Source organism: Halichoerus grypus, chromosome X (genome assembly GCF_964656455.1).
Source record: "Halichoerus grypus chromosome X, mHalGry1.hap1.1, whole genome shotgun sequence".
Taxonomy (NCBI): domain Eukaryota; kingdom Metazoa; phylum Chordata; class Mammalia; order Carnivora; family Phocidae; genus Halichoerus; species Halichoerus grypus.
Genome location: NC_135727.1, coordinates 2,652,858 through 2,678,925, shown reverse-complemented (window position 1 = coordinate 2,678,925; position 26,068 = coordinate 2,652,858). Strand labels below are relative to the sequence as shown.

The 26,068-nt window shown below is 39.9% G+C and overlaps 1 protein-coding gene and 1 long non-coding RNA gene across 6 annotated transcripts in view; both read left to right on the top strand.

Annotated features, from left to right (window-relative positions):
- Positions 1 to 26,068, top strand: part of LOC118527140 (synaptonemal complex protein 3-like) — a 59,126-nt gene that overhangs the window by 13,465 nt on the left and 19,593 nt on the right. For 2 of the 4 annotated variants that reach the window (XM_078065297.1, XM_078065296.1), the window contains one exon: positions 5,026 to 5,158. The exons of 1 other annotated variant lie outside the window; for it this stretch is intronic. In XM_078065297.1, coding sequence (XP_077921423.1) covers positions 5,129 to 5,158 — 30 coding nt within the window. In that variant the 5' untranslated portion in view covers positions 5,026 to 5,128. The remainder of the gene's footprint in view (positions 1 to 5,025; positions 5,159 to 26,068) is intronic. One more of the 4 variants, XM_078065298.1, reaches the window with a different exon arrangement.
- LOC144380607 (uncharacterized) lies at positions 15,768 to 24,798 on the top strand. Of its 2 annotated transcripts, XR_013444827.1 has the most exons (4): positions 15,768 to 17,003; positions 18,961 to 19,194; positions 19,418 to 19,905; positions 24,474 to 24,798. It is a non-coding gene; the product is annotated as an uncharacterized LOC144380607 (long non-coding RNA). The 2 variants fall into 2 exon arrangements; XR_013444825.1 differs by lacking the exon at positions 15,768 to 17,003 and having other exon boundaries at positions 17,021 to 19,194.

The window sequence follows — 26,068 nt, the reverse complement described above, 5'->3', positions numbered from 1 at the left end:
TATTTTTTGAAACAGCTTCAGTAGAATAGGTATTATTTCTTCTTTGAATGTTTGGTAGAATTCCCCAGGGAATCCATCAGGCTCTGGACTCTTGTTTTTTGGGAGGTTTTTGATCACTGCTTCAATCTCGTTACTGGTTATTGGCCTATTCAGGTTGTCAATTTCTTCCTGTTTCAGTCTTGGCAGCTTATATGTTTCCAGGAAGGCCTCCATTTCATCCAGATTGCTCAGTTTATTGGCATATAGTTGTTGATAATAATTTCTAATAATTGTTTCTATTTCCTTGGTGTTAGTCGTGATCTCTCCCCTTTCATTCATAATTTTATTAATTTGGGTCCTTTCTCTTTTCTTTTGGATAAGTCTGGCCAGTGGTTTATCGATCTTATTAATTCTTTCAAAGAACCAACTTCTAGTTTTGTTGATCTGATCTACTGTGTTTCTGGTTTCTAATTCATTGATTTCTGCTCTAATTTTAGTTATTTCTCTTCTAATGTGTGGCTTAGGCGTCGTTGTTGCTTTTTCTCTAGTTCTTTAAGGTGTAGAGTTAGTTGGTGAATTCGGGATTTTTCTATTTTTTTGAATGAGGCTTGGATGGCTATGTATTTCCCCCTTAGGACCGCCTTTGCAGTATCCCATAGGTTTTAGACCGATGTGTTTTCGTTCTCATTGATTTCCATGAATTGTTTAAGTTCTTCTTTGATTTCTTAGTTGACCCAAACATTCTTGAGCAGAGTGGTCTTTAGCTTCCAAATGTTTGAATTTCTGCCAAATTTTTTCTTGTGATTGAGTTCCAGTTTTAGAGCATTATGGTCTGAGAATATGCAGGGAATAATCTCAATCTTTGGTATCAGTTGAGACCTGATTTGTGACCCAGTATATGGTCTATTCTGGAGAAAGTTCCATGTGCACTCAAGAAGAATGAGTATTCTGTTGTTTTAGGGTGGAATGTTCTGTAAATATCTATGAGGTCCATCTGGTCCAGTGTATCATTCAAAGCTCTTGTTTCCTTGTTGATTTTCTGCTTAGATGATCTGTCCATTGCTGAGAGTGGAGTATTGAGGTCTCCTACAATTAATGTATTGTTATCAATATGACTCTTTATTTTGGTTAACAGTTGGCTTATGTAGATGGCTGCTCCCATGTTGGGGGCATAGATATTTACAATTGTTAGATCTTCTTGTTGGATAGACCCTTTAAGAATGATACAGTGTCCTTCCGTGTCTCTTATTACAGACTTTAGTTTAAAATCTAATTTGTCTGATATAAGAATTGCTACCCCAGCTTTCTTTTGAGGTCCGCTGGCATGGAAGATGGATCTCCATCCCTTCACTTTCAGTCTGGATGTATCTTTAGGTTCAAAATGAGTCTCTTGTAGACAGCATATGGATGGGTCCTGTCTTTTTTTTTTTTTTTTTTTTATTTTAAAGATTTTGTTTATTTATTTGACAGAGAGAGACACAGCGAGAGAGGGAACACAAGCAGGGGGAGTGGGAGAGGGAGAAGCAGACTTCCCGCGGAGCAGGGAGCCCGATGCAGGGCTCCATCCCAGGACCCTGGGATCATGACCCAAGCCGAAGGCAGACGCCTAACGACTGAGCCACCCAGGCGCCCCTGGATGGGTCCTGTCTTTTTATCCAATCTGCAACCCTGTGCCGTTTTATGGGAGCGTTTAGGCCATTCACGTTGAGAGTGATTATTGAAAGATATGAATTGTCATCATGTTGCCTGTGAAGACGTTGTTTTTATAGATTGTCCTTGTAAATTTCTGTTGTATATCACTCTTGGGGTCTTTCTCCTTTTATAGAACCCCCCCTTAATATTTCTTTCAGGGCCAGCTTAGTGGTCACATATTCTTTCAGTTTCTGCCGGTTGTGGAAGCTCTGCATCTCTCCATCCATTCTAAATGAAAGCCTTGCCGGATAAAGTATTCTTGGCTGCATGTTCTTCTCATTTAGTACCCTGAATATGTCTTGCCAGGCCTTTCTGGCTTGCCAGGTCTCTGTGGATAGGTCTGACGTTATTCTGATGTTCCTCCCTCTGTACGTAAGGAATCTTTTCCCCCTAACTGCCCTTAAGATGGTTTCCTTGGTTCTAAGATTTGTGAGTTTTACTCTTACATGCCGGGGCATTGGTCTGTTCTCCTTGATTTTGGGAAGGGTCCTCTCTGCCTCTGGGACACGAATGCTTGTTTCATTCCCCAGATTAGGGAAGTTCTCAGATATGATTTGCTCAAATACATCTTCTAGTCCTCTCTCTCTCTCTCCACCCCCTCAGGGATCCCAATAATTCTGACATTGGAACATTTCATGGCATCACTTATTTCTCTAATTCTGTGTTCATGGATTTTAAGCTGTTTCTTCCAGGCCTCCTCCTGTTCCTTCTCTTCTATCAGTTTGTCTTATAGATCACTAATTCATTCTTCTGCCTCATTTACCCTAGCTGTTAGAGTATCTAGATCAGATTGGATCTCACTGATAGCATTTTTAAGTTCTGCCATATCAGCTCTCATTTCTGCCCTTAGAGACTCTATGTTCAGCACCAGAGTATTAACACTGGGGACAGAAACTATGAATGAATGGAGATGCTCAGTGGGACCATTGGATATGAGGATTACTGCAGATTAACTTTGAACATCCCTTCCCGCCTTGAGATTTTATTGTAGGAAATGTTGGGGTCCTCCTCTTTGCCTAGGATTGTGCTGCATGCTGTGTGGATAAGACACCATTGCAAATACATCTCTCTCCCCTGTAAATTAGAGTGGATTGAGGATTAACATTTGTTGGGGCTTTGAAATTAAAGATGGGTTTAAACATAAATGTTGAGTATTAAAAGTATTATTTGAACCTATATATAAAATACAGTTAGGATTTTTCAGGGCATGATGGTCTCACATATTATGTGTTTGTACTTTTGGTCCCTATAAAAGTCCCACAGTGACTGCTACTTGACATTTCAGAATGTCTAGGCTGGTACAGATGAAATGATATTAACAGTGGGTAGAATTGTGCAATATGGAAAAGTTCGGTAAAGAACAATGAGAACTCTGAAATGAGAGAGAGAGAAAGCCATGGAGTTGGAAGGTTATTTGGGGCCATCCAGTCTATAGCTTTTCAAATGTTTTGAAGTTACATACTGTTTATATATATATGTATATATATATATATATATATATGGTACCTGGAAACTTGGTACATGGTAAGGTTTCAAACTAGTCAAAATGAGGGTAACAAATTAGAGATTGGGGATTATAATACAGTTTGTTGTTGTTGTCTTTGTTCCTTATCTAGGTAATAGTCAAATAGGTGTAGCAACTTTCCCTTGTATTCCAGATTTATTCTTATAAATTTGAATACCTAAAACTCAAATTCTACATGTATTTTTTGAAAATTACCTTTTGAATAAATTCTTCTGTGAATCACACACATAAGTTAAGTTCCTCTTTTACTTGATGTCCAAAGCAGTAAGTGTTGGTATCCCAATGTCAGTCTAACACCTTTGTCAACTATGGTTCTACTTTTCATTCTGAATTTATGCTTCCCCTTGGCCCCCTGCCAGATTTCAGTTGTCAGAATTCTGCACCCTTCCTGACTTCCTAAAAGCCCAAGTCCCAAGCGTAGTTTAAAGGGTTACCTTTTGGTCCCAGACCGTTGGGAGCAGAAAGTCAGGGAAACATATCTGGAGGCTTGGAGGGGGTAGGGCTTGGCAGTGAAATCCAGGTCCTTACCTCCTTCTCTTCAAGTAGGTTTGGGCAGTTATAAAGCGTTTTTTTTTGTTTTTTTTGTTTTTTTTCCACAGGGTCTGGGCCTAGACCACTGGCTTGATGCTTTTAGATATCCCTTTCCAGTATCAAGGTTGATCAACTTTCCTGCAGTTATCTGGTTGGCCATTAGCAGAGCTAAGACTAGAAGTAGGATGCATGCTGCCCAAGATGGGATTTCTTCTATCATACCAGACCAAGAAGCAATTCCTGGAAGGCTCCTGGGACCTCTAGAATAGTAGAGATAGCAGAGCCTGGAAAATGGAAACTTCATAGCCCAATGATTCTGCTCATACACTGGTCAAATTATGTACACAGGGCAACTAAATGAAGTAGACTCAGACTTTGGTCTGAAAGCTAGTGTTCCCTGGAAACTCACTCCCAGAAATAAGTTGGGTGCTGTTAGAAACAATGGGGGCAGATTTGATGAGACTTGGAAGTCCTGAAAATGTTGAGAAAGGCAAGTCTGAGAAATGCTATATAATACTGCCAGTGTGCCTCTCTTTCTGTCCCCTGGATAGGGCGAGTTGGGAGCAGATATAGTGAGCCTCAAGTTATGGAGAAAGAAATAGAGTTATACAGTGGCCAAGTGGTCTATTTATAGTCAAACCATTAGGCCCAGAATAGAAATGAGGCCTCCGGATTCCCAAATTGTGGACACATAACTATACCACTTTATTTCTCTTATACAATTTTACCTGTCTCCTTTTTAAAAATTGAAATTCAATTAGCCAACATATAGTACATCATTAGTTTTTGATATAATGTTCAATGATTCATTAGTTGCATATAATACCCAGTGCTCATCACATCATATGCCTCCATCTGTCTCCTATCCATAAAGATTTCCTCCCAAGGAAACCAGCAAACTGATCCCATATATATATATGGGATTAATTAAAAAAAAAAAAAAAATATATATATATATAGTGCAGCAGTTCTCAAACATTTTGGTCTCATGACCCTTTTTGACTCTTAAGGATTATTGAAGAGGTACCTTTGGGTATTATGTATTATATCCATCAATATTTAGTGTATTCAGACTTGATACTAAGACAATTTTAAAGTATTTATTTATTCAATTAAAATAACCATGTAAGCATAAAAAACTTCTGAAAAAATCAAAAACCAAAAAATTTAGGGGAAAGAGTGGTATTAATTTACATTTTTGCAAATCTGTCTTTTTTAAGTTCACTTAGCCAACATATAATATATAATTAGTTTTTGATGTAGTGTTCAGTGATTCATTAGTTGCATATAACACCCAGTGCTCCAACAGATGAATGGATAAAGAAGATGTGATTCAAATATACAACAGAATATTACTCAGCCATCAGAAAGGATGAATACCTACCATTTGCATCAACATGGATGGAACTAGAGGGTATTACACTAAGTGAAGTAAGTCAAGCAAATCTCTTTAATATCTGGCTTCATAGAGGACAACTGAGCTCTACTAACTGCTTCTGCATTTAAACTATTGAGATGTGTTATTCTGGTGGATGTACATGAGGAAAATTGGGCCTTATACAGATATACCATTGGAAAAGGGAGAGGCATTTTAATAAACTTAATTTTTTAAATTAAATTTAAAGAAAAAAGATAGTAAAGAGATGGAGGACATTAGTGGAAGGAAGGGAAAAATGAAGGGGGGTAATCGGAGGGAGAGATGAACCATGAGAGACTATGAACTCAGAAACAAACTGAAGGTTTTAGAGGGGAGGGGGTGGGGGGATGGGTTAGCCTGGTGATGGGTATTAAAGAGGGCACGTACTGCATGGAGCACTGGGTGTTATATGAAAGCAATGAATCGTGGATCACTACATCAAAAACTAATGATGTATGGTGACTAACATAACAATAAAATAAAAAAAATAAATAAAATAAAATAATAAAATATAAAATAAAATAAAAATAAAAAATAAATAAAATAAATAATAAATAAAATAAAATAAATAATAAAATAAATAAAATAAAATAAAATAAATAATAAAATAAAATAAAAAGATAGTAAAGACTTTCAGGCCAAGATGTTCAAAGAGGAACTATATCTAAATAATAAAACCTGATATTGTGGTCACTTTTCTCTAGAGATGTCCATTAATTCTAGGAGAAGTGCTTGAGCCTTTCAAGATATTGTGGACATTTTCTTTGGAACTATATAAAATTTAACAAGGGGTAATTTCTTTAACAGTAGCAAAGTGGAATCTGAAACTTTATTGTTGAAATTTTCACACAGTGTTACACTAAATCCATTAGTCTATCTTGCACTTTGTTTCTTATTGAAGTTTAACTGACATAAAATATGTTGGGCACACAACAGAGTGTGTTTCAGGCATACAACAGAGTGATTTGACAATTCTATACATTACACAGTGTTCACCATGATGACTGTAGTTACCATTCATCACCATACAACATTATTACAATATTGTGGACTGTATTCCCTATGTCATACTTTTCATCTCCCTGACTTATTTATTTTATACTGGAAGTTTGTACCTTAGTCCCCTTCACCTATTATTCCCCTCCCCCACCCCTCCCCCTGGCAACCACCAATTTGTTCTCTGTATTGCTCATATTGATCAGTCTGTTTGTTTTGTTTATTCATTTGTTTTTTTTTTTTGATTCCACATGTAAGTGAAATAATATTGTATTTGCCTTTCTCTGACTTATTTCACTTAGCATCATATCCTCTAGGTTCATCCATGTTGTCATAAACGGCAAGATCTCATTTCTTTATTCCATTACATATGTGTGTGTATACCATATATATATATTTATATAATACCATATCTTCTTTATCCACTCATCTATCAGTGGACACTTAGGTTGCTCCCATATCTTGGCTATTGTATATAATGTTGCGATGAACATAGGGATGTGTATCTTTTTGAATTGGTGTTCTCATTTTCTTTGGTTGAATACCCAGTAATGGAATTACTGGATCATATAGTATTTCTACTTCTTTTGTTTTCTTCTTCCAAGTTTTTATTTAAATGCCAGTTAGCTGGGGCACCTGGGTGGCTCGGTCATTAAGCGTCGGTCTTCGGCTCAGGTCATGATCCCGGGGTCCTGGCATCAAGGCCCACATCAGGCTCCCTGCTCCGCGGGAAGCCTGCTTCTCCCTCTCCCACTCCCCCTGCTTGTGTTCCCTCTCTCGCTATATCTCTCTCTGTCAAATAAAAAAATAAAATCTTAAAAGAAAATTCCAGTTAGCTAACATACAGTATATTATTAGTTTCAAGTGTAGGATTTATTGATTCATCACTTACATACAACACCCAGTGCTCATCTCAACAAGTGCCCTCCTTAATATCCATCAATCATTTAACCCATCCCCCCACCAACCTCCCCTCTCCAGCAACCCTCAGTGTGTTCTCTATAGTTAAGAGTTAAGTTTTGTGGTTTGCCTCTCTCTTCTTTCCCCCCTATGTTCATCTGTTATGTTTCTTAAATTCCACATATGAATGAAATCATATGGTATGTGTCTTTCTCTGACTAACTTATTTTGCTTAGCATAATACTCTCTAGCTCCAACCACATCATTGCAAATGGCAAGATTTCATTCTTTTTTATGGCTGAATAATATTCCATTATATATATATGTGTGTGTGATATGTATATATGTTATATATATAATATTCCATTGTGTGTGTGTGTGTGTGTGTGTGTGTGTGTGTGTGTAGTGACAACTTCTTTATCCATTCATCAGTCGATGAACATTTGGGCTCTTTCCATAATTTGGCTATTGTTGATAATGCTACTATAAATACAGGATGAAGCCCAAAGCCAGCAGAAGCAGGGAAATAATAAAGATTAGAGCAGAAATAAATGATATAGAAACAAACAAACAAAAACCCCCACAGTAAAATAGATCAATGAAACCAGGAGCTGGTGCTTTGAAAAAATTAATAAAATTGATAAACCCCTAGCCAGACTTATCAAAAAGAAAAGAGAAAGGACCCAAATAAATAAAATCACGAATGAGAGAGGAGAGATCACAACCAGCACCACAGAAATACGAACAATTGTAAAAGAATATTATGAAAAATTATATGCCAAAAAATTGGGCCATCTGGAAGAAATGGATAAGTTCCTAGAAACATATAAACTACCAAAACTGAAACAGGAACAACTAGAACACTTGAACAGACCAGCAAAGAAATTCAATCAGTTATAAAAAATGTCCCAACAAATGAAAGTCCAGGACCAGATGGCTTCCCAGGGGAATTCTACCAAACATTTAAAGAGGAGTTAATACCTATTCTTCTCAAACACTTCCAAAAAATAGGAATGGAGGGAAAACTTTCAAACTCCTTCTACGAGGCCAGCATTACCTTGATTCCAAAACCAAAGACCCCACTAAAAAAGAGAACTACGGGCCAATATCCCTGATGAACATGGATGCAAAAATTCTCAACAAGGTACTAGCTAATAAGATCCAACAGTGCATTAAAAGAATTGTTCACCACAATCAAATGGGGTTTATTCCTGGGTTGCAAGGGTGGTTCAATATTCACAAATCAATCAACATGCTACACCACATTAATAAAAGAAAGGACAGGAACCATATGATCTTCTCAATAGATGCAGAAAAAGCATTTGACAAAGTACAGCATCCATTCTTTTTTTTAGAAAAGATTTTATTTATTTTAGATAGATGATAGATAGATAGATAGATGATAGATAGATATAGAGAGACAGAGAGACAGAGAGGAGGGGTAAAGCGGAGGGAGAGGGACAAGCAGACTCCGCATTGAGCATGAGCCCAACACGGGGATCAATCTCATGGCCCTGAGATCATGAGCTGAGCTGAAATCAAGAGTTGGATGCTCAACTGATGGAGCCACCCATGTGCCCCACAGCATTCATTCTTGATAAAAACCCTCAACAAAGTAGGGATAGAGGGAACATACCTCACCATCATAAAGGCCGTATATGAAAGACCAATATCATCCTCGATGGGGAAAGACTGAGAGCTTTTCCTCTACGGTCAGGAACAAGACAGGGATGTCCACTCTCACCACTGTTATTTACCATAGTACTGGTATTTCTACTTCTAATTTTTTGAGGAACCTGCATAGTGTTTGCCTGTACAACTGACACTATTTGTAGATGACATGGTACTATATGCAGAAAACACTAAAGACTCCACCAAAAATCTATTGGGAGTAAGAAATGAATTCAGTAAAGTTGCAGGATACAAAATTGATATACAGAAATCTGTTGCGTTTCTATACACTAATAAAGAAGAAGGAGGAAGAGAAATTAAGAAAGCAAGCCTATTTACAGATGCACCAACAATAATAATACGTAGGAACAAATTTAACCAGGGAGGTGAAAGACCTATACTCTGAAAACTATATAAGACATTGATGGAAGAAATTGAAGATGACACAAACAAATGGGAACATATATGATGCTCATGGACTGGAAGAATTAATACTGTTTAAATGTCCACACGACCCAAAATGTTCTACAGATTCCATGCGATCCCTCTCAAAATACCAATGGTATTTTCCACAGAGCTAGGACAAACAATCCTAAAATTTGTATGGAATCATAAAGGACCCTGAACAGCCACAGCAATCTTGAGAAAGGACAAAGCTGGAGGTATCACATTTCCTGATTTCAAGCTATACTACAAAGCTATAGTAATCAAAACAGTATGGTACTGGCACAAAAATAGACACATTGGTCACTGGAACAGAATAGAGAGCCTAGAAATAAGCCCACGCTTATATGGTAATCTATCACAAAGGAGGCAAGGATATACAATAGAGAAAAGACCGTCTCTTCAATAAATGGTCCTGAGAAATCTGGACAGCAACACGCAGAAGAATGAAACTGGACCACCTTCTTACACCATACACAAAAATAAACTCAAAGTGGATTATAGACCTAAATGTGAGGCCTGAAACTATAAAACACCTAAAAGAAAACATGGGCAGTAATCCCTTGGACATCAGCCTTAGCAACATATTTATGTCTCCACAGGCAAGGGAAACAAAACTATTGGGACTAAAAATAATTTCTTAATATTGTTAAATATCCAGTTAGTGATAAAGTTTCTTCAATTGTATTAAAAACCATTCAAAACCATTAAGCAACAGTAAGCAACAGTAAAAAAAAAAAAAAAAAAATTTTTTTTAAAACAGTTTGATTATTGGAATCAGAAACCAAATAATTACCATACATTGTGATTGGTAGAGATGTCTCTTAAGTCCCTTTTAATCTAGAGGATCTTCCTCCATATTTTTCTTGTTTCTCTTTCTTTTTTATTGTGGTAAAGTTGACGTAACATTTACCACTTTAATCCTTCAGGAGTGTTTAGTACTTTCACAAAGTTGTGCAATAATCACCACTAATTAGCTTCAGAACATTTTCATCACCCCAAAAGGAAACCCTCACCCATTAAGCAGTCACTCTCCATTCCGCCAATTCTCAGGTTCTGGCAAACACTAATCTGTTTTGTGTCTCTTGCGAGTTGCCTATTCTGGATGTTTCATATACGTGGAATCAAACAACATGTGGTCTTTCTTGTCTGGCATCTTGTGCTCAGCATAACGTCTTTAAGGTTTATCCGTGTTGTAGCATATATCAGAACTTCATTCCTTCTAATTGACCAAATAATATTCCATTGTATGGGTATACCAAATTTGTTTATCCATTCTTCATTTGATGGAAATTTGGGATGTTTCCATCATTTGGCTGTTGTGAATAGTGAATAGTGCTTCTATAAACATTCTTGTACAAGAGTTTGTTTAAACCCTTGTGTTCCGTTATTTTGGGTGTATATGTAAGGGTGGAATTGATGAGTCATATGGTAGTTCTATATTTAACCTACTGAGGAATCGCCAAATTGTTTTACATGGTGGCTGCACCATTTTATACTTCCACCAGCAATATATGAGGGTTCCAATTTCTCCACATTTTTGCCAACTCTTATTATTTTCCTTTCCTTAAAGTTTTTTAGATTTTTAAAAAAGATTTCATTTATTTACTTGAGAGAGAGAGTGAGAGAGAGAACGAGCAGGGAGAGCAGCAGAGGGAGAGTGGCCGAGGGAGAGGGAGAAGCAGACTCCCAGCTGAGCAGGGAGCTGGATGCGGGGCTCGATCCCAGGATGCTGGGATCGTGACCTGAGCTGAAGGCAGATGCTTCAATGACTGAGCCACCCAGGAGCCCCTTTCCTTTTATTTTTTAAAAAAATTAACGTACAGTGTTATATTACTTTCAGGTGTACGATATGATCATTCTATAATTCTACACATTACTCACTGCTCATTGCAATTGGTAAGTGTACTCTTAATCCCCTTTATTTGTTTCACCTGTCCCCCCCCCACCCACCTCCCCTCTAGTAACCACCAATTTGTTCTCTGTATTTAAGAGTCTGGCTTTTTCTTTGTCTTTTTTTTTTTTTTTTACTTTGGTTGTTCGTTTGTTTTGTTTCTTAAATTCCACATATGAGTGAAATCATATGGTATTTGTCTTTCTCTATCTGACTTACTTCACTTAGCCTTATACCCTCTAGACCCATCCATGTTGTGGCAGTGAGACCTTCAATAAAGATGGAGTAAATATAAAAAAGAACCTGTCAGAGATGAAGAATTCAACAACTGAAATAAAAAATACACTAGAGGGAATCAATAGCAGATTAGAGGATGCAGAAGAACGGATTGGCAATCTGGAAGACAGGGTAATGGAAGGCAACCAAGCTGAACAGCAAAAAGAAAAAAGAATAATAAAAAAATGAGAATAGGTTGAAGGAACTCAGTGACATCATCCATCGAGCATAATAACACTTGCATTATAAGGATCCCAGAAGGAGGAGAGAGGGGAGGGGCAGAAAATTTATTTGAAGAAATTATTTTCCTTTTAAAAAAATTATAGCATTCTTAGTGGGTGTGAAATGATACCTGATTGTAGTTTTGACTTTCATTTCTCTAAGGACTAATGATGTTGGGCATCTGTTCATGTGCTTGTTGGCTGTTTGTATATCTTATCTTCTTTGGAGAAATGTCTACATTCACATTTTTGCCCATTTTAAAATGTGGTTGTCTTTTTGTTGTTGAGTTGTGAGAGTTCTTTATATATTCTACATACTAGGCCCTTGTCAGGTACATGATTTGAAAATATTTCCTCCCATGTTACAGGTTGTCCTTTCACTCTTTTGCAAGTGTCCCCTCATCCTAAAATTTTGGTTAAGTCCAATTTATGTATTTTTTCTTTCGTTGCTTGTGCATTTGGTGCTATATCTAAGAGACCAATGCCAAAACCAAGGTCATGAAGATTTACCCCTCCCTTTTCTTTGATTTACCCCTATGTTTTCTTTAAAGGTTATGGTTTTCGCTCTTATATTTAAGTCCTTGATCCCTTTTGAGTTGATTTTTGTGTATGTTCTGACAAAAGGGTCTGGCTTCCTTCTTTTTGCTTGTGGACACCCAGTTGTCGCAGCACCGTTTGTTGAAAAGACTGTTCTTTTCCCATTGGATGGTCTTGGCACCCTTGTCGAAAATCAATGACCATATGTGTATGTGTTTATTTGTGGACCCTCGATTCTACTCTACTGGCTTAAATGTCTAGTCTTGTGACAATACCACACTACCTTAATTACTGTAGCTTTGTACAAGTAAGTTTTGAAATTGGAAAATGTGAGTCCTCCAACTTTGTTCTTTGTTCTCAAGTTTGTTCTGGTGTTGGAGTCCCTTGCAATTCTATATGAATTTGAGGATCACTTTTTCCGTTTCTACAAATAGGACATTGGGATTTTGATAGGGATCACATGGAAACTGTAGATAAATTTGGAGTGTTGCCGTCTTAACAATATTACATCTTCCATTCCATGAACGCAAGGTGTCTTTTCATTTACTTAGGTCTTCTTTAATTTCTTTCAACAGTGTTTTGTAGTTTTCCGTGTACAAGCCTGGCATCTCCTCAGCTAAATTTATTCCTAAGTACTTTATTTTTTTTTTTTAGTTTTTAAAATTTTTATTTTTATTTTTTATTTAATTTTATTATGTTATGTTATTCTTTTTTTAAATTTATTTTTTTATTATTATTATGTTCAGCTAGCCAACATATAGTACATTATTAGTTTTTGATGTAGTATTCAATGATTCATTAGCTGCATATAATACCCAGTACTTTATTCTTTTTGATGCTACTGTAAATGGAATTATTTTCTTAGTTTCCTTTTTTTTTTTTTCTTTTTTAAAGTAGGCTCCACGCCCAAAGTGGGGCTTGAACTCAGGACCCTGAGATCAAGAGTCAGATGCTTTATGGACTGAGCCACCCAGGCACACCTCTTACTTTCATTTTCGGAATGTTCACTGCTAGTATATGGATACACAACTGGATTTTGTGTGTTGATTTTGTATTCTGCAACTTTGCTGAATTCATTTATTAGCTCTAATAGCTTTTGTAATGGATTTCTTAGGATTTTTTAATATGGAAGATTCTGTCATCTGTAAATAGTTTTATTTCTTCTTTTCCACATTTGATGCCTTTTATTTCTTTTTCTTAACTAATTGCTCTGCCTAGAATGTTTGGTACAATGTTGAATAGAAATGGCAGGACTGAACATTTTGACTTGTTCGTGGTCTTAGGGGGAGGCTTTTATTCTTTTTTTTGTATAATCTCTGCATTATTTTTATTTCATTATGTTCAGTTAGCCAACATATAGTACATCATAAGTCTTTGTTGTAGTGTTCAACGATTCATTAGTTGCATATAACACCCAGTGCTCATCCCAACACCTGCTCTCAATACCCATCATGGAGTATGATATTAGCTGTGTGTTCTTCATAAATGCCCATTTTCAAGTTGAGGAAGTTCCCTTCTAATCCTAGTTTTCTGAATGCTTTCTATCATGAAAGAGTATTGGATTTTGTCACATGCATTTTCTGCATCATTTTGTGGTAATCATGTGGTTTGTTCCCCCTCATTTTATTAATGTGGTGTATTATATTGATTTTCATACGGTGAACCACCTTTACATTCCTGTGATGAATCTCACTTTGTCATGATATATAATCTTTTTAATTAAAATTATTTTAATCAAGAAAACTGCTGGGTTTGGTGTGCTGGCATAGCTTTTGGCGTTTTTGCATTTATATTCGTAAGGGGTATTAGTCTGCACTTTTCTTGTGGTGTCTTAATCTCACTTTGCTATCAGGGTAAGGTTGGCCTCATAGAATGGGTTAGAAATTTTGCCTCCTCTTCTATTTTTTGAGGAGAGTTTGAGAAGGATTTATAATTCTGCTTTAAGCATTTGGTAGAATTCACCAGTGAAGCCACCAAGTCCTGAGCTTTTATTTGTTCTGAGGTTCTTATAATAGATTAAATCTCCTTATTTTTTTATAGGTCTATTGAGAATTTCTATTTCCTCGTGAGTGAGTTTTGTTTGTTTCCAGGAAATTGTCCATTTCATCTAACTTGTCTAATTTTTGATGTGTAATTGTTCATAGCGCTCACTTGCCATCTTTTTTTTTTTCCTAATCTCTGTAAGGCCAATAGTAATGTCCCCACTTCCATTTCTGATTTTAGTAATCTGACTCTTCTCTCCTTTCTTAGTATAGAATCAGTACTGTTTATATTTTCTTATACTGTAAGGAGATAGCAGCTTGATAGGCTTCCATGTGTGCCTTTCCACATAATGTCACTTGTGCTAATATGAAGATTCTGCCACCTACCAAGTACGTGATTGCCAACAATATACTGAGAGCCTGGAGAAAAAAAAAAAAAAAAAACCCTGGGTGATCCACAGAACCATTGGATTTCCTGTCAGATTAAAATGAGGCAGAAGTCCATTATCATCTAGACTTCAGAAGCCCCTTTATAAGCAGAGAACTCATATTCCATATTTTTTTTTCAAATGCAGGTATCCTCCTTACCACAGTGCACATTTACCTTGGTAAATAGACACAGGTTTTTGGGAAAGGCTTGGCTGGGTTTTTCTGACCTCCACCTTAATCAAGGCTCTGGGCCCATGGGCTGACTTAGACCTCGACACTTGGTGGGGGACTAATGTTTTCCACTACGGTTGCTAGCATCAGCTTTCTGCTTACCAGCTCTCATTTTTTTTTTTTTTCCTTACGAGAATCAAGTAATACCCCAGCCAGCTGTCCATACATCCAGACCCTAGAACACTACTACCTACTATCTATACTATCTATATTGCCACAGATTCCGGTCAGTCAGCTGAGACTGACTCCACCCTGGCCTTGCTGCCCGGTATGGTAATGATGCCCACCTTGCCCCTGGTAGTTTTGTGCCACCATTGGGCCCCTGCCTTTTGAGAATGCTGTCATCTCCATTGATTGCCAGTTCCATGCCATCATCGCTTGCTTCCAACAGTGGTTTGCAGAGGAGAGTCAGCACTGAGCTCTTCAAAGATGCCAGTGCCACTTCACCAGCACATTCCTTATTTGAGTCGTGATTTCTCTGCCCTCCAAAGAAACAGAGGCTGGAGGTAGGACGTCTGATCTCACATTATAAGTCGTATCTAAAAACCTACTCCCCTGGACCTTCTCGCCAGTTCCTCAATTTTCTCTGCCTAGGAAGTTCCAGTATTTCCATGTCATTTACTGTAGACTGTTTGTTGTCCACGCTTCTATAATATGCACATTATAGGGGCCCTCAAAGGGGCTGGGTTGGCCCCTTTAAGGACATCAAACCCCGAGTCACAGCTCTGTGCTCCCACGTTAATAAGTTCTCTCCATACTGACTTATATTCTGTTCCCTGTCCTGTGGGACCAACATTCTCAAAATCCACTGGCACATATATTATCTCACTTCATGCAAGTACATATGAGCCAGGTCCTACAGTTTCTTCTGAATGTAAGGCATTTCCCACCCAAACCAAACTGTATTTTTTTTTCTTGTGCTGTCACCTTACCTAGTCTTACCTACCCTTGTTATTAGTCCGATAGTAATGGAAGTTAGCAGAGATTAATGTTGAATAAGAGAAGCAACATCTGTTTGGGTGGCTGCCTTAGATGAGGTCTTTGCAGGGTCTCCAGGAACAAGGAAGCTTCTCCAGTAGCAAGAGTTAGGGGGCTGCTAATGCCCAGGTGAGGTTTCAGGGGATTCTGGGTATTCAGTGTTCTCATGCTCGCCACCTTAGTGTGTCTCGGGGTTCCACTTTTTCTTTGTCAGATCCATACGTAAATATGGAGAACCGTAAATTCTGTGCGTTCCATCTCCATGCGTCTCTGCCAACCAACAATTACGGTCAGGGCCTGATGTTCCACCATCTGCCTTATGACCCCAGGAGAGGAGGTCTCCTCGATCCAGTAAGTTAGGGTGGGTGACAGGTTGGGCTATCCCATCAGACACACACACACACCCATGATAGAGAACCAGTTCAGGGCCATCTCTGAGCCACCTTAACAACTGCTCATGCTGGGAGGTATCTCAGAGTCTACACAGCCAGCCCCCCAAATCCGGCTGCACACCCCAAATGTGATCCTGGTTCAAGTGGAGAAGAGATGCGTGTTCTAGGCATGTTGCCCTCTTCAGTGAATGCCTCAGGCACAAATGACACCCCAGGAGGGACCAGGTCCTCTCCCTTCACCCCAAACCAAGAGATACTCACAATCTCACAAGTATGGGAAAATCCAGGGTTCTGGTCTCACATATAGGCAATCAATCCATGATGCCGATAAATATTTCTCACTAAGAATGTGAAGGAGAGCATCACAGTCATCTTAGAAATTAGATTGTCACCTGGGTCCCAAGATTGTCATCTTCTTTCTATGGCACCTGAAATTTATCCTCAGATCAGAGTCTTAAACCACATCTTACTTGCTCTACTGACTCACAATGCTATGGATGGATGGATGGATGGGTGGATGGATGGATGGATGGATGAGTGGGTGGATGGGTGGGTGGATGGATGGATGGATGGATGAATGAGATAGTGAAGAAAATATTAGAATGTAGAGCCAGATCCGGCTATATGAGAAGGCTGAAGTTGAGTGATATATTTGATTCAGAGAGACACAATGTTTATGGAAGAACTAAAGTGTGTTGTTCCAGTGTACAAGGTCCACATAGAGCATGGAGATGGTGTGTTTCCAAGTACTTTTCAGGGCCATGAAGATGTCACTGTGGATTAGCCCAGGCAGAATGCCTCAGGAGTCATTGGTGTCTCTCAGGCAGAGCCCAAAGAAGGTTCTGGTGGGTCTGAAGCTTACACAATTTGGAAGGCCCTCTTCTAAAATGATGAAAGCAAGCATGAAAGTGAGTATTTATTTAGGGTGAGAAGAAAATTCATAATAAACTTTAAAAGATGATGACTAAATCACTGAAATTCCAAAATAGTATGCGCACACACGCACACACGTATGTATGTGTATGTACATATATTATATATACATATTTAGAGACACCAACTATGTAGTTGTACAATCTAAAGTATGAAACAGAAGTTCAAGGTGAAAGATACAATGGTTTTGTTGTGAATCAAAACAGCTAACTCTTAACAAATTTTACACACACACATCTCACGGCCACATGAACACATAACGTGGGCCTGTGAGTGACAGTTGACTCCCTCTAAGAATAAAAATGCACTCAGGTTCGTGTTAAACCTTTAGTGTTTATTTTCACAACAAGTTTTAAAAGTAAACTAGCTTTTCTGACATTTTTTTTTCCTCAAAAAAATCTTGTTTCAAGTTAGGATAGCAATTCATGGGCTTCAGAATTTATCTTTTAGTGAGATGTGTTTCATTGTATTCTGACAACAGCCATATTTAGCCAAATGGAAGATTTTCTGTTGCCCATTTCTGAGTTCCCAGGTCCTCGTCCATCTGTTGCTCAAGCAGCCTGGAATGACCTACCAGCCTGCAGTTATAACTGTTGGAACCTGTCAGGGCTAGTCAATGAATAAGTCAAAAGAGAAAGCTTGCTTGGTATGAGACAAATGACCGTGTTTTAGGGGACACAGGTCCAGGACAAAGCGCACGCTTCCCTGCAGTTTGTGTCACTTAGATGGGCTCCTAGCAGTGAGCTTGAATTCCTAGGTCTAAAATAGCTAAACTGTGTGTATGGTTACTCTCGTTGTCTTCCACGTGGGGATAAACCTCTATGTGTAAAGCATCCAGTCAGTTAGGAGGACAGCCAGGAGGCTGTCTGTTTTAGGAAACCACTTAGCCACCGAACAAGAGCTACTTCCCTAAGTGGAATCTTAGGGAAGCGAAGAGTTAACAGTCTTGCACAGGCTGACAAAATGTTTACTGCCCGTTGAGATTTCGTTCATCCACTTGTGGACTGCATGCAGATGACCCATTGACTTTGGATTCCAGACTGCTTTTCCAAGAACCATTTGAAGGTAGTGACAATATGTAGAAAACATCTCTGCTGTTGGCTTCACCCCTCGGGGCTATTTTTCCAAACAAATAAGCATGGCAGATCAAATTCAGGAATTATCTCAAGAAGGAATCCAATCATTTACACTGAGGCGTCGCAAAAAGGATGAGAAATCCACGTGAAGTTTCTGTGAGCATCTATCCTGGATTTCAAAAACGATTGTTGCTTAATGTCTGACACCAGGGGTCCTTGATGTAATAAAAAGAATGCGCATCCTATATTGAAATATGAAGTACTGTCAAAAGCAACATTATGAAAACACCTGGACAAGTACACATCCAAGGGAGTAGAGGGAAGTAGAACTGTTTGCAGTATTCTAACAAATTAGTTTGTGAAGCGTTTGGGAACCAGAAATGATGATGGCCGTGCTACCCATAAGTGCTAGAGATTGCTCCAAAATGAATCCAGCATGTTCCCGGGGTCTCAGATTTACAGAACATATTTACATGCCATAGAGAAAGGAAGGAATCACACATTTCATGCAGACAGGGCAGTGAGAGGTCGCCCTGCTGAAGCGCGGGCGCAGGAGGAGTTATTTAGCTTTGCCCCTTGTTGCTGATCTCTTTCTCACTTCCTTGAGGATATGTTTATCAAATAGCTCTTTTTCCCGGTAACGCACAGGTGGCCCCCGCAGGTACTTCCGTTCTGCCTCCTTGTAGCCTAATCCATCAAGTGCAGCGATTGAACAAATGATTGCTTCTGGCAGAAGAACTTCCAGAACGAAACTCACTTTGTCATCCCTTGTCAGAGTCAGCATTTTCTTGTCTATCTGTTTGTAGATTTCTTGTAAATGTCTCACCACCACATCCAACTGGTCTTCATCCTCCAGGTATGTTTCGACGCAGATCACGTACCTGCTTGAATTCAGAAATGATGCCAGCCACCTGGACTCTTTCCTGCCTTTGACAATGTCCAGAAGATGGTGATCAGCTCCCTTTCTTTTCACGATGAAGTCCACTAGCTTCTGGTTGGCTCGGTCCCGAGCAGCCCTCATGCGGTCAGGGAGAATTTTCTTGCAGGGCCTCTCCCCGCCCAGGGAGGCCTCCTCCTCAGAATCTTCCAGGTCGGCATAATTCACCTTTGGGAAATCAATCTCCACATCCCCGTCTTGGATGGCTTTCCTGATTGGGTAACTGATGTCGGCAGCATAATAGTCCAGGAAAGAGCCTCCAAAAGACCCGCGACTGAGCCCTTCTCTGTAGTGGGAAATCAGGGAGAAACACCAGTTCACGCTTTGCTCGTACGCTTTCCTGGCTCTCTTCATCAGTTTTTCTTTCTCTTTACAGTCCAGATGCTTTAATCTTCGAAGAGGGACTCGAATGCCACTCATTTCGCCGTGCATGTTTGCCTCAATCAAAAGCACCCTTGCAGTCTGCTCTGTTTGGCTGACACTCTTTACCACCGCTGGCCAAAATGGGTGATCCTGAAATTTGAACCAGACCATCATTCCTCCTTCAATGGCACAAGGCTCCCGTGGAAAAGCCATGCTTGTCGGTTGTCCCATTTCCTTGCCGACATCCTTTTGAATAGCAGTGGTGGGGCCGATAGCCTTTGAGTTGACGGAAGGCTGAAGTTCTTGCAGCCCTTTCTCAAACTCTGGTACCTGCAGCTTCCTTTTTCTATTTGCCAGACGGAGTGAATAACGCAGCTTCGGGTTAGGGGCACTGGAGGATGCTGCCACACCTTCCAAGCCTGGCTTCCAGGGACCCTCTCCGTGGTCCCCAACATTCCCGGAGAAGGCAGAGCATTCAGAGGAGGCAGCCAGGGTCTTTGGGTAGGTGTCACGTGCCTCTTCTTTCAGAGCCTTGGGTACAGTGAGGTTGAACCCTGGTGGCGGAGATGGAAGGGCGCCTCCATCTTTAGCACCTGTACCCTCCTCCTCGACTGGGCAACGCAAGGGCCTAACTCTTGAGGTGTCCCTCTTTCCCTTGCCCTCTTTCTCCCCTCGCATTTTCCTTGGAATCGGAGTGACGGTTCTGTGTGCCTGTGGTCGGCCACCGTCTGGGGCGTCCTCACCCTGTGAACATACCAGCAGCGATTTGAGTTTTTTGCTTTTCCTAAGACTCCTCAGTAAGTTCCCTTTGGGCTTCCGGTACTTTCTACGAGATCGCTTTTGTGGTCCCCTTTGGGACGGCTTAGTGGTCTCTGGGTCATCTGATGCTCTTGCTGGACCCAAATTTGCTCTCTCATTCAGAATCTCCAGTGCCACTGTAAGAGCGTTTCTGTAGGGCACTTCCTGTCCTGGTGGGACACTGGCCTCCGACTCGGCTATTAGCAAGGAGGTAATGTATTCAACTTGAGACTCATTTAGGATCTTTATGTCTGTGCTTTTCACTTCAATTTTTTCATCTATGGAGAGTATCTCAACTTTTAGAGAAAGTGCCCCTTTCCTCTTATTTTTTGGTGAGATCCTAGATCTGGACAAAACCTTTGCTGGCCAAAAACGGCCTTTCCAATTGCATAGGACATACTCAGCATCCATTATGATTTGAGTTTCCTCTCAAGAGGTAATTAACAGAGGTCGTGAGGTCTGGCCATCATACCCACAGGCACGGCAGGTCTTCCCTAAAGCAGTGTTGTTCACCACACCTCTTTGGCCTGGGACCACAAAGGGCTTACGGCTTGCGTGGCCTGTCCTTCTTCACCTGAATCTCCCAGGGTCGCTGGAACTTGTGTTTTGAATGGACTATACTGGAGAATACTGGAATGTGGAAAAGGAAAAGAAGAAAAGTATTAGAAAAAAATTCCTTTGGTGAAAGTAGAAGAACATTGGTCAATGAGAATTGATAAGAGATAAAGAAATATAAAGAGTGTGTATCAGACAGGGGGTAAATACATGGCAAGTATCGGGGGGGGGGGGGGGAATGCAGAAGATACCAGAGGAATTTTATTACTTTCCAAACCCAACTTCTTGCCCTGCTTGTTACTACTGCAATATTAAAGAGCATGTGTGTGGGGAGGTGGGTGTCATTTTCCAGATCTCATTTGTGTTATTGGACATCCTGTGCCTTTTGGGCTCTCTGGGGCTCATCCTGGGGGAATGCTTCAGCTTTCATTTTTCTGGGGGTGCGAATGCCACCCTGTGCACCCAAGGAAGCCAGAGGCGATCTCCAGCCTACAGACACTGAATGTCAGCACAGTGTTGTGTTCAAGAGCATGAGCTTAGAATCCAGAGGCTCACGAAGGTCATCGTGGTGGTTACTGGTACCATGCTTCATAAGGATTGCTGCAGGCATGGGCCATTGGCTGTGACCTGCCCTTTTTCATTTCTCTATGGTGGCTTAAAAGGCTGTTTCCCCTGCCCCCAGCACATATTTGTGTAAAGAAGTGGCTGTAGAGTGAGGAGCAAAATAAACCACACTGCAAGTGTCATCACGAAATGATTGCCAATGAAATGTTTAGTAAAACAGGAACGTCTTACAGAACACCACGTAGGTCGGGGGAGGCGAGGTTCTGTGAGCTGCATCTGTTGATTCACACACTCCAACTGCTTGTCCGGCAGACCCTTTACCTCTGCTCTGTGCTTCTGAAGTGCACTGTCCTTCCAGGGATCAAATGACAGCAAATGTAGATACTCAGGACCTCCTACGTACCTCTAATGTCAATCTAGAAAATCAGAAAAGCAGATGGGAAATTAAGCCAATGAGACGGGGATGGATTCATCATTTTCCCTTCCCCAACTCTGGAATGTAGCCCATTCTGAAACAGAAATGTTAGTTAAATCTCATTTATAATGTAGACATGTCTATTTGCTTCCTTCTTTTGCGTTTCAAAACTATTTCCACGTTAAGCTACTTAGTTTAGGCTAGTCCTCCTATTTCAGAACCGTGGGAACTACTGCTTTCATCATAGTCTTTTTTTGTCTGTCTTGGATGCATAGATTTAATAGTAGCAGCTTTGTGTGTGTGTGTCTGTGTGTGTGTGTGTGTGTAACAAAAATGGGGTCTATAATGTAAGTGTGTTTTGGTGTTTCTCAAGTAACATTAAATGGGTTTGTGGAGAACATAAAACGGGTAGAGAGAGATATATAGGAGGCAATACATTAAAGATGCTTACTGTCAATATGATGGTACGTGGGCTCGTCACACACTTCCGATGCATCCATATACACATGCCCGCACATATTACCTAGGACTACATTTCTTCACTCAAGAGCATATTTGATCACTGTTTCATGTGAATGCTGATTTTTCACATCGTTTTTGTGAATCTCTTTACAGTGTGGTTTCTCTGACATTTAAAAACTTTACTTAAATACATTTCAAACATTTAGATGTGTGTGATGCAGAAAGTGCAATTGTTCTCTCAATCCCTCTCCCCACCCCCGCAAGAAATACCCTGTGAATGGGTTCTACTTTTCTGTATACACTGTTCAAATATGTATTATAGTTCACTTATAGGTTTTAGCTCATCCATTATCAGTTTCAAATGGTATGTTTCACAATACAAAATATTATTTCCCTAATAAATGCATGTATGCACAACTTTGTTCACACATACTCATAGGCATAATATGAAATGTATGATGACTAACTATACCTACTTTGGGCATAGCCTGCACAAACTTTTTCTTGCCAGAGTGTATGATCATGCAGGTACTGTGTCCTCTGCTTTAGAGAACTCAGTGTGCTGGCTCTCAGAACACAGGTGTGATGTGAGGACACAGAACAAAAGGGAGAAGGAAAAACAGGTGATTCAGCCAACTGCAGTCTCCCTGCAGCAGGACCTGCCAGCCCCTCATACAGAACAGGAGTGCCTGAGTCACCTCAACTCCCACCAGATAGCTGCCCATCCCCAAGACACACATACACACACACTCACGGATATATACACACACCCAGAGTGATGACGTTAGAGACCCAAGATGCCTGATATTGGTGCATATAATCCATGCTTTCTGCTCTACACACGCATGCAAGTGTTTCTGCTTCCAGTGCAGATGTTATTTTCAGCTCCTTTCAGTTCCTTGTTTTGAAAATACACATGGAAAATCTAAAATGCTGTTTAAAACTAAAGTAGGAAAAATGTTAAGCATCAGTAATCTGACCACCTAGGAGGAATGTTAACTGCAAATATGTGGGTCCACAGACTCCAGCGTTTTTTATTCTGTTTGTACATATTTTCTATAAGATATTAAAAAGGTTTTAAAGCCATACCACCGATTTGAATATCCTCTCCTATTCACATTTGCGTACATCTGTTCAACTATGAAGCACTTTAATGGAGTAACTTCCAGCGGACAGCCAAAATATCAATGGCGGTTACTTTTTCCGATTACCAAAGCAATGCATCCTTGAGAGAGGCGATCAGAAGGGAAGGGTGTTAAATGAAAATATTAAATCCTAGATGGCCTTCTCACCATATGCTTTGGCCCATTGTCCAAACAGCTTCCATTAAGGGTTGGTACCTAATATTGCAGATGGTTTTCTTTTTATCTTTCGTACTAACAAGAGCACAGCTCTCTTCTTTCCCTCTAAAGATGCATACAGGTGGATGTATAGACAGGCAGATGACAGATAGATAGAGATAATGATATGTAAATGTTGATCCTCTTTTGCACACCAGGAGCAATGTCTTAAAAATAGAACCTTGAATGACACTAAAGTAACTTTTAAAGTAACCCCCAGGGCGCCTGGGTGGCTCAGTTGGTTAAAGTAACCCCCAATCCTCAGAGGGCTTGGATATGAAAATGTATCCAGTAACCTAGTCGGCGCTCAACAAGTATTTGCTGAATGAATGGGATAGGGAGATTCTCACCTTATTCTGAGGTGAAAACTCCATCTGACCCCAAGTTGTTCTGGTCTTGGTCACATAATAACAACTTTAATTTCGTAATAAAATCTCAAGGCTCAATTTCGTCATGAGGATGCCCAGTCTCAGGTAATAATTAAAATCCTAGCTTGGTGGGCGCCTGGGTGGCTCAGTCAGTTGGGCATCTGCCTTCAGCTCGGGTCATGATCCCAGGATCCTGGGATCGAGTCCCGCATTGGGCTCCCTGCTCAGCCGGCGAGTCTGCTTCTCCCTCTCCTTCTGCCCCTCCCACCCCCGCTTGTGCTCTCTCTCTCTCTCTCTCAAATAAATAAATATTAAAACGAAAAACCGGAAGGGGAATGGTATAAATAGCAACTCCGCAATCTATAACTTCACAGTCAATTCCAGACCATCAAGAAATGGAACCCTCAGATGGATCAGCTTCAACTTTTTAAGTCCTGGTATAACTTTTGTTCTATTCCATTTGCTCTTTGGTTAAGGAATGAAAGAGCTTTTACAATAAAATCCACCGGCCCATCTTGCGTGGAACGGCTTTTGGTAATGCTTCTAAAATAGACCTATTTTTTTCAGCCGCATACGTGTGTGAGGCAACATATTCTTCATATACTTCAAACAAACCAACAAAATTTAACAGACTGAATAAGGAAGCAGATGGAATACAGCTATCTTCTATGAAGCCAGACATTGACAAGACTTGCAAGAATGTAAAACAATGCCACTCCTCTTATAACATTTAAAAATTTTTTGAATATAGTTATTTTCTTTTTTTAATATCACTACCAATCTCCTTAGAACATAGTTATTTTCATAAAAATGTTATTATGTTCACATATAATGATTTTATTTTAAATGAATTAATAAAAATTTGAAAATTAAAAAAAAATGAATGAAAGAACTTGATGGCAATGAGTATTTATTTCTCCAATCAACGGCCATGAGTTTTGGAAGAATTATTTTGGAAGCTTTATTCCTTAACTCTTTTCCCCAGTGAGGGCTGTAATCACTTCCAAAGAAAGAAGAAGACAATACTCTGAAGGTATTGTCTCAAAATAAGGGCATTTTCCCTGATATGACTCCCGTACCGCCCCCCCCCCCACTCCCCAGAGGCAGGAGTTCTCTCATCTTTACCCCAACACCCCTTCATCCCTTCCCTACAATTACTGCTTATTTATTGGAGCTTTTTCTCTTTTTTTTTTTTTTTTTTTGAGAGGGAGAAGGGAGGGAGGGGCATAGGGAGAGGGAGAGAGAGAATCTTAAGCAGGCTCCATGCCTAGGGTGGAGCCCAATGCAGGGCTCAGTCTCATGACTCTGATGGTTGTCATGTCTGATGGATCAAGACCTGAGCTGAAATCAAGAGTGGGACGCTCAACCGGCTGAGCCACCCAGGCACCCCTTGGAGCTCCTTTTTTTTTTTTTAAGATTTTATTTATTTATTTGAGAGAGAGAGCGCACAAGCAGGTGGAGGAGCAGAGGAAGAAGCAGACTCCCCACTGATCAGGGAGCCCGACACAGGGCACGATCCGAGGACCCCGGGATCATGACCTGAGCCGAAGGCAGACACGCCTAACCGACTGAGCCACCCAGGCACCCCGTCCCCCTGGGAGCCTCTTTTAAGCTGTAGGTTTTGTGACTTTAAACTGTCCCCAAAACATGTCTTTCCACAAATGGACAAGTTGGCAGTCCCCCTTTTTTATTATAAAGGCACATTTTATGTAATTTCAGTTGTAAAAGAAAATACGTTCTTGCCTATTTTTGCACCTTTCCAGTGCCAGATGAATTCAGCACGGACTTTCACATGTAAAAGTTTTTAAGTTTTCATTGGGTTTGAGTTCCATTTGTAGAATAACTGAATGGGAATTGATAATCTTCCAACCTTTCCCTTGTGTTGTTCACTAGTTTCATAAATTCATAAAGGTCACTTGGAAATGTGGGCTATTTTTGTACAAACGTTTAAATGGCAAATATTACAAACTGAAAAATCATGAACTGTCCTCGGTTTTCTCAAAGAAGTGAAAAAATTAGGCTTGCTTCTCCCCTGCAAGTGATCAGCTACAACACTAAATACACATATACCTTCAAATTGCCAAGCTCTGCCTCCCAATTTTTCCTTAACAAAGAAGGAACCAGAGAAGCTACTCTTGCAGGCACACACCATCAAGAGCTAT